Genomic DNA, 12,955 nt, shown 5'->3' with positions numbered 1-12,955 from the left:
TCCCAACAAAAGCTATATTTTACTGGCATTTCTCATTTTTATAGAAAGAGAGTTAAATTAATTTACCTTCTCACTTGATATGATACCGGTAGATAGAATCTTTACCTTTAACTCCCTATAAATAAAAATGAAATTAAATACATTAACAATCAATGCTATAGGACAAAGTAAGGTTACAGTGGTTAAAAGTGGAAAACAAAAAATCAATATCAGTTCAGAAGGTCCCCAACTTTTATTTTCACAAATTAGGACAATTTTTATTAGGACAAAATTAGGAAAATTTCAACAGCACCTTTCCATATTACAATATGGCACACACAAAAACTCTCCATCTTCTTTGTAGGGTAACAAAACACACTTAGATAAAATCTGGGTGGACTGCAATTTGCATCCAGGTACTAATTTTTTTACTACAAATATACCAATGGTACCACTTCTAAGAGGTAATTCAAAGAAATCCTCCTTAATTTCAAACATGTCACACTGCAAGATGTACACCCCTGAGTTATTTGATTCAATTGCCTTCACAATTCCTATTTTCTGGTCTTCAGTAACGAAATTGTTAAGTTTAGTCCATTTTACTTAATTGGATTAATAAGTGCAAGATTTAGGGATATTAATAGGAATCACAGAAACACTGATTGAGTATAATAGTTGATGTATTTTCCATAAAATAATAATTGTGCAGTTGTTATTTAGGTTTACTCATACAAATTCAATCTCATTCTCTTCAGAGAGGACTAAATCACTCACTTTGTCCATTGAAACACTGTTTTCATTAAAACTTCCACTTATACTAGATATGCCACAATCTGAAAAAATATACATATCGATCTATCTAAATTAATGATGAAAAGTTTAAAATTCCACGAAACTATCTGTTTAAGGTAACATGATTTTAGGAATGCCAGTTTTGTAAGACTTACCAAATGAGGTCAATGCCTTATTTTTGTTAGAAGCACTCGACTTATTTTATTTAACAGCTATCACAAAGACAAAGCCCTTACAACCAAACAAGTCTTGGTTGTTAGGTTGCTAGGGAAACATGTGAACCGTATCCTGCAACGTATGCAATCGAGGTATACATCGTGCTTATTCACGGCCCATATCGAACTTCCATCGGTTAAGTTTAGACTCGAAACAGACAGATCTTATAAGTCTACAATTTTTCATGTGCCCTCCGGGATATATATACTAACAAGTCGCATTAAAGAAGCCTCCGCTTCTTGGAACCATTTATGTCAAATACCATGCTGAAAACACCAGAAAATTAGCAGAACATTACTTAAAAAAGAGTTATACATAATTTCCAAAAATTATCTTATAATATATTCTTAAAAAATTAACTTAAAATAATTATTCTGCCTGCACATAGTCGATAGCACTGACTGTCAAAGCAAGCGATTATGCCATCCCTATTTTTTAATGAATAGATGCTACCGATCCGATAACCATTTGATACGATAAATCGATTACAATGGAATTTCACCCATCTCTACGTTGAAGATCTTGTCGGAATTTTGTTTGCAGCTCTCATGGCGGAAATTGAGGAAATGGTATGATGTCCCAACGGTGGCCCAATGATAATCTATTTCGTAGGGCCATCGTTGGGGATTTCCGTTGGGCCAACAGCATAAACCGTTTCGTTGGGCCGACGAACAATATCTGCGTTGGGCCAACAGCGGAATTTGGTAGGCATATCCACCCACAATGAGCCAACCGTGACTACGGTTCCCCAACCGAGGCCCAACGGTCAATGTTACTTGGGTATATGCTTGTGGTACCAAGCATTAATTTCTGAAGTTTTTCTTTAACAAAAACCATCATTGTAGTTCATTTTTCACCTTGGAGACCCAATTTCTGTTCTGTCTTTGACAATTCTATTCCCTGAAAGTTTCCATGTTAGATGTTATACTGAGCTTTGCCAATTAGAATTATATTGTATTTTTTCTTATACCCTGAGCCTGCTTCTATTTTCATTGTATGTTTCTCTACATTGTCGCACTTATAATGACTACACTGGGATCACTGATACCTGTGCTGTACGTTTGTCTCATCGTATTTTCACTTACCCCACTAATTGGTTTTTAATTTGAGTCTTGAATAGGAATATTCTTGTCTATCCATTTATTTAACATTCTGGAAATGGTTGGGGTTTATGCATTGTAAACCTTACCCTTCGTTTTTCATGCACTGTGGTCCTTTGGATCAAAAAATTGGTGGCATTCTTCAAACTTTAACTTTCATCCTTTCTTGGCAGGAATATTGCCGTCAGAGGTTGAAAATCCTTTATTAGGTAACTTATCATAGTTCTCTGTTGTCCCTATAGGTGGAAAGTTTAATATAGCCATTTGTGTGTACAAGTGTCTTAAAGAGAATTTTTTTAACATACATTTATTTTGTTTTGGCAGTGTTGATGAATCTCAGTCTCGTATTAAAGTACATACTGTGGAAACTCTGGAAGCATGTACCCACGAGGTAGCAGTGCCTCCAGACATGGATTACCAGCCTTTAAGGGCACCCCCTCCAGGAACAAAACCAGCAAAACAGTATCCATTTCTGCTTGATCCTTTCCAGAAGGAGGCAATTTTATGTATTGAAAACTCACAGTCAGTTCTGGTGTCTGCCCATACCTCTGCAGGGAAGACAGTTGTGGCTGAGTAAGTTTACATATCATTTCTTTTGTGATTGGATTGAAGGGAAGTTATGACTGCATATTATGTCAAAAATGATTATTATTGATATGAAAAATGTGTAACATTTGATGTGTCCAAATTGATTTTTTTCATTTTTCATAAAAGACTATTAGGTAATACGGAAGGTCTTTCTTTTATTATTTTTTAACTTGTTAAATGTTTTAGGTATGCAATAGCTGTATCCCTTCAAGAAAAACAGAGGGTTATCTATACTACTCCAATCAAAGCTCTAAGTAATCAAAAATATCGAGAATTTTATGAAGAATTCAAAGATGTAGGTCTCATTACTGGTGATGTTACCATTAATCCCTCTGCAAGTTGTCTCATTATGACTACTGAGGTATGATCATTAACATGATTTAACAATTTGTTCAATAATATAGTTGTCACTTGATGAAATCATGTTGGTTGTATTATTTCTTTGATAAGTGTATTGTATTCCTCTTTGCAGATTTTAAGGAACATGCTTTATAGAGGATCAGAAGTAATGCGTGAAGTTGGATGGGTTATATTTGATGAAATCCACTATATGAGAGATAAGGAGAGAGGCTATGTATGGGAAGAAACTCTGATTCTCTTGCCAGACAATGTTCACTATGTCTTTCTCTCCGCCACTATTCCAAATGCTCGACAATTTGCTGAGTGGGTAACTAGCCTTCATAAGCAACCATGCCACGTGGTATACACGGAGTACCGACCAGTACCACTTCAGCATTACATATTTCCTGCTGGAGGAGAAGGAATCCATCTGGTAGTCGATGAAACAGTAAGCATTTGTCTTACAACATATAAATACAGTGGCGCCGACTCCATGGGGCCCGAGGGGGCTCGAGCCCCCTCAAAGTTTCGTTTGGGGGGGCGGAGCCCCCTTAATAATTCAAGATAATAATTAAGTTATATTATGCTTTGTGAAATCACAAAAATATATTGGTATTTTTTATTTCCCATGTTTGAAGATAGTTACCTTTTAAAATACATTCAACAATATGTGAAAACAAATAATTATAAGGTAGAAAGCAGGTTAACTGAAAACAAGTGGTGTGAATTATGATAGTGTTACGGTGCTGATACACACTTTGAATTTAACCTCTTTCCGGGGCAAGACCCCCGATATGGGCCCCCCCAATATTTTTTATAAGTCGGCGCCCTTGTATAAATATATGCACTTAGACTATACAAATAATGTGGTGGAAAATCATCCAAAAAGGGGATTCCTAAAGCTTGTTTTATAGAACATCTAATTGTACAACATAAAGGGAACACAAATGTGCATTTCAAAATGTATCGTGTAAAGTCGTGAATTGCATGAATGCATGGGTGCAAGGTGGCAAAATAGCCCCTGCTGTAATTCTAAAATGATTGCACTTTTGATTGAGAAAAAAAGCATCTTGAAGATGTGAAATTTAGAATATTGCATAGAACAGACTACAATAATTTTTTAGTCGATTTAACGACTTGTAGGAAAAAAGGCCCCTTTAAGGAATAATTAATTATTTGCTCCTACTAATTGATGTGGCACCTTTATAAATGCTGAACCTTATTAGTATTTTTAACAGAGGAATATGGTTTTATGCCCTTTGCCCTTTATGAATGCTATCATTATTAGGAAAATTGAAAATGTCTTTTGAAATCCCTTGGTTACTTTGGCACCTGTGTTTCATCTGGTGCACAGAATCTAATGATGACTCAATAGTATTTAAACCTGCATTGATATTTCCAATACACATGCTGTTAAAATATTTAAATAAAGTTATTCTTTTTTCCCTCATAAGACTTCTTATGTATGTTAAATGCCTGATAAATTTTTAAAACCAGAGAGCCCAAGCCCAAGAAATTCTGGGCTGCTGGTTTTCCCTAAATGACCAAAATCATTTTCTTGTTAGTAAGTATTTTTTGAGTGGAAGACATCCTATAAAAATTATTTCGTATACATTGTTCCAATTTATTTCCAGGGTCAATTTAAGGAGGATAACTTTAACACAGCAATGGCAGTCCTTCAAAATGCTGGCGATGCTGCCAAAGGGGATACAGCCATTTTGGGGAAAGGTCGTGGAGGAGGCAACAAATCAGGGAACGAAACTAACTGCTTCAAAATTGTGAAGATGATAATGGAAAGGAATTTTGCACCCGTAATTGTGTTTAGTTTTAGCAAAAAGGAATGTGAAGCATATGCTGTGCAAATGGCATCTCTGGATTTTAACAATGGTAGGTTGAATTCTCCAAAATTGAGTGATGAAGCGTCAGATTACCTAATCATGTTGTACAAGTATCCTGTCTCAAAATTTTTTTAAGATCTTATTTTGGCTCATTGAAGAAAATATGTATTAATGCTACGAGGGCAGATTGGAAAGTAACGCACAATAATTTTTTCCCCAAAAAGTTTAATATGTACCAAAACCAAACAAATTACAAATTAACTTGCATCTTTGACCTACTTTTCTATATATTCACCAATTGTATCACTCGTGGTGGTACCAGTTTCAATACGCTCTGTTCTTAGAAGTCCATTTGTTGGCAGTATAGTCATCAGCAGACTGCTGATTTCATCTCAGCATTTATTGCAAAGTGATGGCTGGCCAGGATTTTTTTCATGGGGCCAAACAGATGAAAGTCAGACGGTGCCAGGTCAAGTCTGTATAATGGTTCTGGAGCACCTCCCACCCAGGTGTGGGTGGAATGTGCTCCAGACTTGTAAAAGTCCAAACTTGTCATCACTTGCTGGTCTTTGTGGTTGTCTGTCATGTTCTTAGGTCCCATCGAGCACTAGCTGTGCAGAATTTCAACGTGACATTAACAATGTGCGTACACTGCACCATATGAAATGTTGAACGTCTGTGATAAGGGTCACAGGTTCTAACACCGGTCCTTCAAGATTGCTGCCTCCATGGCATGAACATTCTATGGATTCGAAAGTTTAACCGGGTGCCCGGAGCATGGCAAATCACTAAGGCCCTTTAAGAAGTCCACACCACCTGGAAACATTGCTACAGTCCAGACTGTTATCCCCATACAGGCCACACATGTCCCAGTGAATTTCACGTGGTTAATACCCTTTGGCCCACAAATATTGAACTGCACCTTGCTGCTCTTCACACGTGGACAACATTATCATGCCCGTCATATTTATTTCGTAGCTCGGGTATCTCTCGCTAGTGCTGCTCATGAAAACGAAATACCCTCTATAGCGGAAACTTATTACTACAGCAGACTCCCAATTATCCGGCTGCTGTATATCCGTGTTGCGGATTACCCGTGCATGGTTTATCACTCCCGCTCCATATTTTCTGCGATTTATAAAAAAAATAGAATGGGATGCAAAATCACTGTAATTACTGGATTAATGCTAGGATACACCGGGCTTATTATTTCCGTCAGAATCCCCTTCGTAAAACGGAAACGGTCGCACGCTAGCTGCATTCACGGGAGCACCATTTTCCTGTATTCTAAGCCTAGCAGCGCGTGACCGCGCTCTGTGATTATGGATACATGTCCCGCAGCAGTTACAACCCGGGCAACTTGTGCGAGAGGTGACTACGTGGCGTAGTGCTCGGCAGTGTAGTTTCTGACGTCGAGCAGTGGTTTTGAAGCATTTGTGCAGACCACTTTTCTGTATCTGTGATCACAAAGCCATGGATGTGTGGTTTTCGATACCAGACCTTACATGGAGCATTAATAATACGAGTACAGCCATGTTATCGCCGCTAAAAAGATCGCGAACTGGCAAAGAAAGCTCTGAATGAGTCTGGGAATCACTCTTAACCAACAGAATAGCTGCATAAATAATAATACAATTATATATATTATCTGTTTCACGTAAATTATGAACATTACAAACATTGAAGTGAAAGTTTGGGTTATCCATATTTTCCGATTATTCGTGCTGTCTCTCCCCATCATTAGCCTGGATAATCAGGAGTGTGCTGTATATCACAGTGAAATTTCAAAATTGCAGCTGCTATACCAGGGGAGAAAATAATTATTTTGCATTATTTTCTGATCTACCCCCTTAGCATTAATATTTTATTTTCTATGGCTATTTTAAGGCTATGTGCCTTAGTATGCTTTGAGATCTCAGTGTTTCATGATACCTTTTAAATTCAGATTAATTTCTAATAGGGGTTTTAATTAGTCCGATCTTTAATAAAGATATTAAACTTTCTCTCCTTTCATGATCATTGTGATCGTATCAATTAATTTAATTAAATAAAAAGTCACTATATCATAAGATAAATGAAGCGAAATTAGAAGAGGTGGTCAGGGATGATTGGGGGAACTCGGATGGGGCTCATGATGGTGCCCTCCCCGGATAATAATAGGTAATTGCATGCCTGGTGATGACTTTTGACGCTATTCTGGTTTTTAAAAATCAGATAAAAGTTAATAACAAAATAGCAATTTTGTAAGAAAAAATAATGAGAAAAGTGAGATTTTCAAAGCTTATAAAATTTAGCAATGCATTATGGTTCTGTTGAATGATTTATGTATAGACTTTGCGTGACTTTGCGTTTATTAATTAAACAGTCATCGACGTGACACAAGCGAGAGAAGAAACAGTTAAACTTCAAGAACACCAACTTATTTACTGGTTACCAACCAGACCGCACCGACAATTAACAATCGATAGTATCGATCAAAGGTATCGATACACCCAGTATCACAAATACATAGGAAATACATGCATCACCAAATTTATGTATTCATATTTTCCAACAGGTTCTATTATATATTTAATGAATTTGTTCCTTGAAACTGCAATGAGATCTAAAAAATAACCTCTTAAATAACCTCTTTAAAAGAATCATCAAGTTCTCTTTATTAATGTGACACCTTTATTTTATTTATTTTACATGATCTTTTTACCCTTAGTATGTTGAAAATTAAGCAAATGAATGAAAATGTAAAGTTTTATGATTGCAAAAAACTTTGGTTCAAGTAATCTGAGTCTTTTTAATTACACCTTTCATATATGCTTCATGATAGACGCCAGGGTTGTGGGGGCCCCCTAAGCTCAGGGCCCTCAGCGATTGCCAACCTGGCCAGACCGACTATGTAAATTATTAATTTCCTTCAATTGGAAAGCTATTGTTTCCCTTCAATCTATCCGTTGAAAATCTTACCTTAGAAATTTTTTTCGTTCAACTATTATTTATCTATAGCATTTTCATGGGAGTAGTTAGTTTGTGTGTGTTAATTTATGATTAGTTGCGTATAAGGATGAGTCGGTTCTTAAATTTTTTTTGTTCTTGGTACCAGTCCGGTTCTCCCTCCTTGGTTCTCGGCTCCAAAGATGAACTCTTTCAAGGTTTTGATTTAAAAAAATTCAACATTTTTACCCCATCTGGGTCTAATCTATGTATTCTTTTTTTGGCATAAATATCTCCTGCAGTACTGAACAGGCGTTCACTGAAAACAGTAGTGGTCGATATTTATTTTGAAGGGCCACGCGAAATATGCTTGGAGCACATTTTACATACTGCAATTATAGTTAGCTTAGCATCAGAATCGATAGTGAAACTCCCCCAACTTCTGTCGGCATCATCCGTTAGTTTGTTGTAGCTTGTGAGTCAGTTCAAAATATATTCTGTATTCTGCGATGTAGCATAAATTGTTACTTTAATCGACAACTTATTCGCATGCTTCACAGTCACCAGTTCTTAAAACCTCAACAATGAACTTTTCAACACATCAGTAGAGCAACACCATGAACAAACTCAGCGGTCGTAAGCTAACTCAATATTGAAATGCACTGTTGCTTTCTGTAGGATAACCACACTTTTCGATGACCTGCATAGGTTTATTAACTTTCAAACAAGCCTTAGGAACGCATCTTGCTCATATGGCAAAAAATTACTTTATATGTGCGAGACTCAATTGTGAAACCACTTACAGACGAAACGATTTTTTGCCGGCCACCGTTCATTGTACGGCACACGACGTTGCATAGAGCCGTATCTTCTGAATTTCATGCGAACGGCGGCTGCTGAAAAGTCATTTCATCTGAAAGTGGCCTCAATGTAGAATTTGTGTATATCATGCCGTAGAAGGCGCATAAAATTGGTTTCCTGAGTAAAAGAAAAAAATAGGCATTTTAGGCAATATCCTCAGCTTACTGATTTTTCATAAATAGAGTGTGCCGACTCTCCGTGTAAAAAAATCCATCAACCATGATTTTGTGTTTTGGTCTTGTTGTTTCCTTCAAACACAAATTCTGCAACATGGCATCTAGAATTACAAATTCTGATAATTTTTTTTTTCACAGCTGAAGAGAAGTGCTTGGTAGATGAGGTATTTAATAATGCTATGGATGTCTTATCAGAAGAGGACCGCCAACTGCCTCAGGTGGAGAATGTTTTGCCGTTGCTTAGGAGAGGTATTGGCATCCATCACGGAGGTATGATTTCATCCAATACCTGAAACTGTTGATCACTCATCTTTTAAATGAAAGAATAAAGGTTGTGTAAGATTTTGAATTGAGTATGCTCTTGCTGAGCACTTTCTGAAGGAATATTCTTGTACACTAAATTAATATTAATGCAATAAACTAAATCAAGTTTAAATAATATTAAGTATAATAGTGAAAATCACACCCTTCTGAGCATAATCAAGGTATTTTCCTTAGAAGAATGGAATATAGAAGTAAATTTACTGAATGGAAAGGAGGCACGGAAAGATATAAAAGTTTGTAATTGCGTGCCATCCCTGAAAAAGTAGTTCAGGCTGTGAGTAGCGATACAGAAGGAGGGGGAAGGCTTGGTAGGTAGAGATGGGGCATGGATTCTAAGATTTACTCAAATGTATGGATTCAAGATTTAATGAATTGGAAACATGACTGCATAACCACTGGCACTGATCTCCATTATATTTCAATTGGATACCAGTTGTAGTAAAGAACAAAATGGAACAGAAAATTCATGGAAAAGGAAGCATTAGTCAAACAGTCATTTGATAAAGTTTCAATTAAGTTTTACTTTACATTTGTCTCTTTATGTCCTCCTTTTTTTCCAAAATATTCACGGGAATAGAGGAACAATATTTGAGCTTAAGTGGCACAAACTTCTTCATTTTAAGGTGTAAATAATGCTGTGACTGTTGTTAATGTGTTGATAATTTTTTATCCTTAATGGGCCTATTTAAAATTTTCTTTACTTATGCTAAAACTGAGCAAATACTATCATATTAAGGAGGTTGTACCAAAAACATAATTACAATTCCCATGAAAAGTTGAAAGTATATTTTCTCTACTAATAGCACGTTTCATTGACAGAAAACTGCATTTATAAAATGCATTTTTATAAATGCTCAAATGGTGATACTTGTTTAACCTTTGGGTGAAAGTTGATTGCATGTCATTATGAAACAAACTGGTGTAATGCAATTGATCTTTAAATACACTTACTTATAAATATACACAATTCTCTACTATAGCCCTAGGTTTTTGATCTTAGCAACTTTTAATTCATCCTGTAGGCTTATGAATTATTATTCAAGCAGATTTTTTACAATGGAAAATGCTATAATTCATAGATAATTTTTCTTTTCAAAGGATTGTTGCCCATCCTCAAGGAAACCATTGAAATATTATTCTCTGAGGGATTGATCAAAGCCCTATTTGCGACAGAAACCTTTGCAATGGGTCTTAACATGCCTGCAAGGACTGTTCTCTTCACTGGAGCTCGAAAATTTGATGGCAAAGACTTTAGATGGGTATGTGCTAATTCAATCTTTCCATACCATTTAATAAGGAATTTAATGCCTTGAATTATGGCGATTTTCTATTGTCTATTACAGCTAACATCTGGGGAGTACATCCAGATGTCTGGACGTGCTGGAAGAAGAGGTCTTGATGAAAAAGGCATTGTAATATTGATGGTTGATGAACAAATGGGATCTAGTGTGGGAAAAGAAATTGTAAGGGGGCTGCCAGATCCAATCAATTCTGCCTTCCATCTGACTTACAACATGGTACTTAATCTACTACGAGTGGAGGAAATCAATCCAGAGTATATGTTGGAAAGATCATTTTTCCAATTTCAGAACTTTGCATCGATACCCAGCCTTTATGATAGTGAGTAGTCAATTTTGCATTTGTATGATTCTAGTAATGATAGTATTTGATGACTTATCTTATTGCTCACTTCACCATTTTATTGACCAAGATAGTGGTTCTGCAAAATTGGTGGAACTATTTATAATAATAGTAGTTTTATTGTTATTTTTAACTTTATAATCCCTGTAATTCTTCCATGTCTTCCTTTACCCCATTAGTCTTCCATAGTCAAATGCCTTTAACATATCTTCAATTCTAAGAAATAATCTCACTGTATCAATTGAATGAAGTTCTCAAAGTATTTAAGAATTTGAAATATTGCATACTTCATAAAAACAGCCTTTGCAGTCCTGGCACATATGTACCACTCAAAATGGGCTGGTAGGTAAAGGGTCAAGATAAAGTTAAGTTATATTTAACAGAGAATGCAGGTTGTTGCAATTAGTATGCTTTTCTCTATTATTTAACTGTTATTTAAATTTTGTTAGCATGTTGATTCTTATTTTAAATGAGGAAGAATTCATCATCCATTCACTGTTGTTTGGCATTCTGCTGTCATTCGTTCTGAGAAAAAGATGAAAGACTTACTTCCAGAAATAGACTCTATCCATCACTTTGTTGTTAGGATGCTCCCATTTTGTGGAAGTGCATAGCTGGTGATCAGCTCACAATTTTAGCCTTCAAATCATTCTGATGAAAGAAGTTTCATGTTATGGTTCATACTTCGGGGGGAACCTATTTCAGAATAAATTTATTTACCTGGGTCCCAGTGAGGTAGCATTTTTACTCTCTGATTTCTGGCTTTTTCCATCTACCACAGCACCGTTGTCCTCGTCATTTCTCTATCATATGTTCCTATCCCTTTCTTTCCTTACTTCTGAATTTATTTGAATATTTAAGAATAAAAATATGTTGAAAACCTACCTATGAATCCCCAAATGAGACAATCATAACCATCCCACTCTATTGACAGTCGTGTTGGGTAGCAACGATATAGTCATTTTCCATTCAAAGGATTCTCATAAGTACCTAGTAAAGTTTGTGCTTCCTTTTACTTGCGAAGTCTGGAGAAAGCACAATTTGGCATGTTGTAACTGAACTAAATTCCTGGGTGAGGGACTACAGATCAGCCTGGGAAATTGAAGTATGGTGCGTGCATGAACTTCATAATACATTGCTGGTACAAAAATGCTTAAGGCTGCTTTTTTGTATTCTGTGATGCTAAGCTGTGAAATTTCTCAGCATCTTAGGATTTTATTTTGTGAATTTCTTCTCTTTTAACTAGGGATGAGTCGATTCCAAATGTCGATTCTCGATTCCACCGATTCTCGGGCGCGGAATCGGAATCGAGAATCGATCGCCTAAAGTCGATTCCGATTCCATCGATTCCAGGAAGATAAATGTTTTTAGTCTAGACTATAATTTTGGGGCATAAATGCTGCCACATACCTAAGCGGCCGCGGTGTCAGCCTTGCCCGTGCGGAGGATACGCCCGGCACGCGGGTACTGCGACGAACATACCTAAGCGGCCTCGGAAACATGAAAATGTCGGCAAGAGCGACAACCCGACGAACCCTGAATTGGCGCGTGTTCATGAGCAACTCTTAGAGAAAAAAAAATTGGAAACCTCGGGATCGGGAAGCAATGCATGCGTTTTCCGTTCTTTTATTAACCGCTGGTCACGGCAAATCAAATTATTGCGATTATGAATCACATTCGGAGAATTCATCTGGATCACCAATTTTTAAGTATAATAGATCGAAATATATTTTTTTATTTTCGAATGATATTTGAAGTCTGATGATATTAAAAACATGCAGAGAGCGAGTTTTCCTGTGAAAAAAAGTTTCTTACAAATACGCGCTGAGAGCGGGTTTTTTTATGTGTGTAACTTTTTTAGACTAACACGCGTCTGCGTCAATAATAAAAAAATTAGACACATTCGCGTTTGTATAGCCCAGTTTCATCAATGCAACCCTTGAGGAAGTTGATACTTGCTTGGCATAAGCCGCCGCGGCCTCCGGGCTGACTCGACAGGTTGCGTTCGGCCGGCACCGCGCACCCGCCAGGCTGCTCTAGTATGTATGGACGCAATGAACGCTACATTATTGTTTAGCCACCGAGGCCAAACGAGAATGTAGCCACCGCGGCTATTATTATTTTTAGGGATTGTTGGATCGGACACCTCGGATCCAAATATCCGCGGAAATTG

The 12,955-nt window shown here is 36.8% G+C and overlaps 1 protein-coding gene across 2 annotated transcripts in view; it reads left to right on the top strand.

Annotated features, from left to right (window-relative positions):
* Nucleotides 1-12,955, top strand: part of LOC124157526 (exosome RNA helicase MTR4) — a 44,463-nt gene that overhangs the window by 4,683 nt on the left and 26,825 nt on the right. For both annotated transcript variants that reach the window (XM_046532334.1, XM_046532333.1), the window contains exons 3-9: nt 2,412-2,660; nt 2,862-3,036; nt 3,148-3,462; nt 4,649-4,901; nt 8,956-9,087; nt 10,240-10,400; nt 10,485-10,761. In XM_046532334.1, coding sequence (XP_046388290.1) covers nt 2,412-2,660; nt 2,862-3,036; nt 3,148-3,462; nt 4,649-4,901; nt 8,956-9,087; nt 10,240-10,400; nt 10,485-10,761 — 1,562 coding nt within the window. The remainder of the gene's footprint in view (nt 1-2,411; nt 2,661-2,861; nt 3,037-3,147; nt 3,463-4,648; nt 4,902-8,955; nt 9,088-10,239; nt 10,401-10,484; nt 10,762-12,955) is intronic.

Source organism: Ischnura elegans, chromosome 4 (genome assembly GCF_921293095.1).
Source record: "Ischnura elegans chromosome 4, ioIscEleg1.1, whole genome shotgun sequence".
Taxonomy (NCBI): domain Eukaryota; kingdom Metazoa; phylum Arthropoda; class Insecta; order Odonata; family Coenagrionidae; genus Ischnura; species Ischnura elegans.
This window is presented reverse-complemented; position numbering and strand designations above follow the sequence as displayed.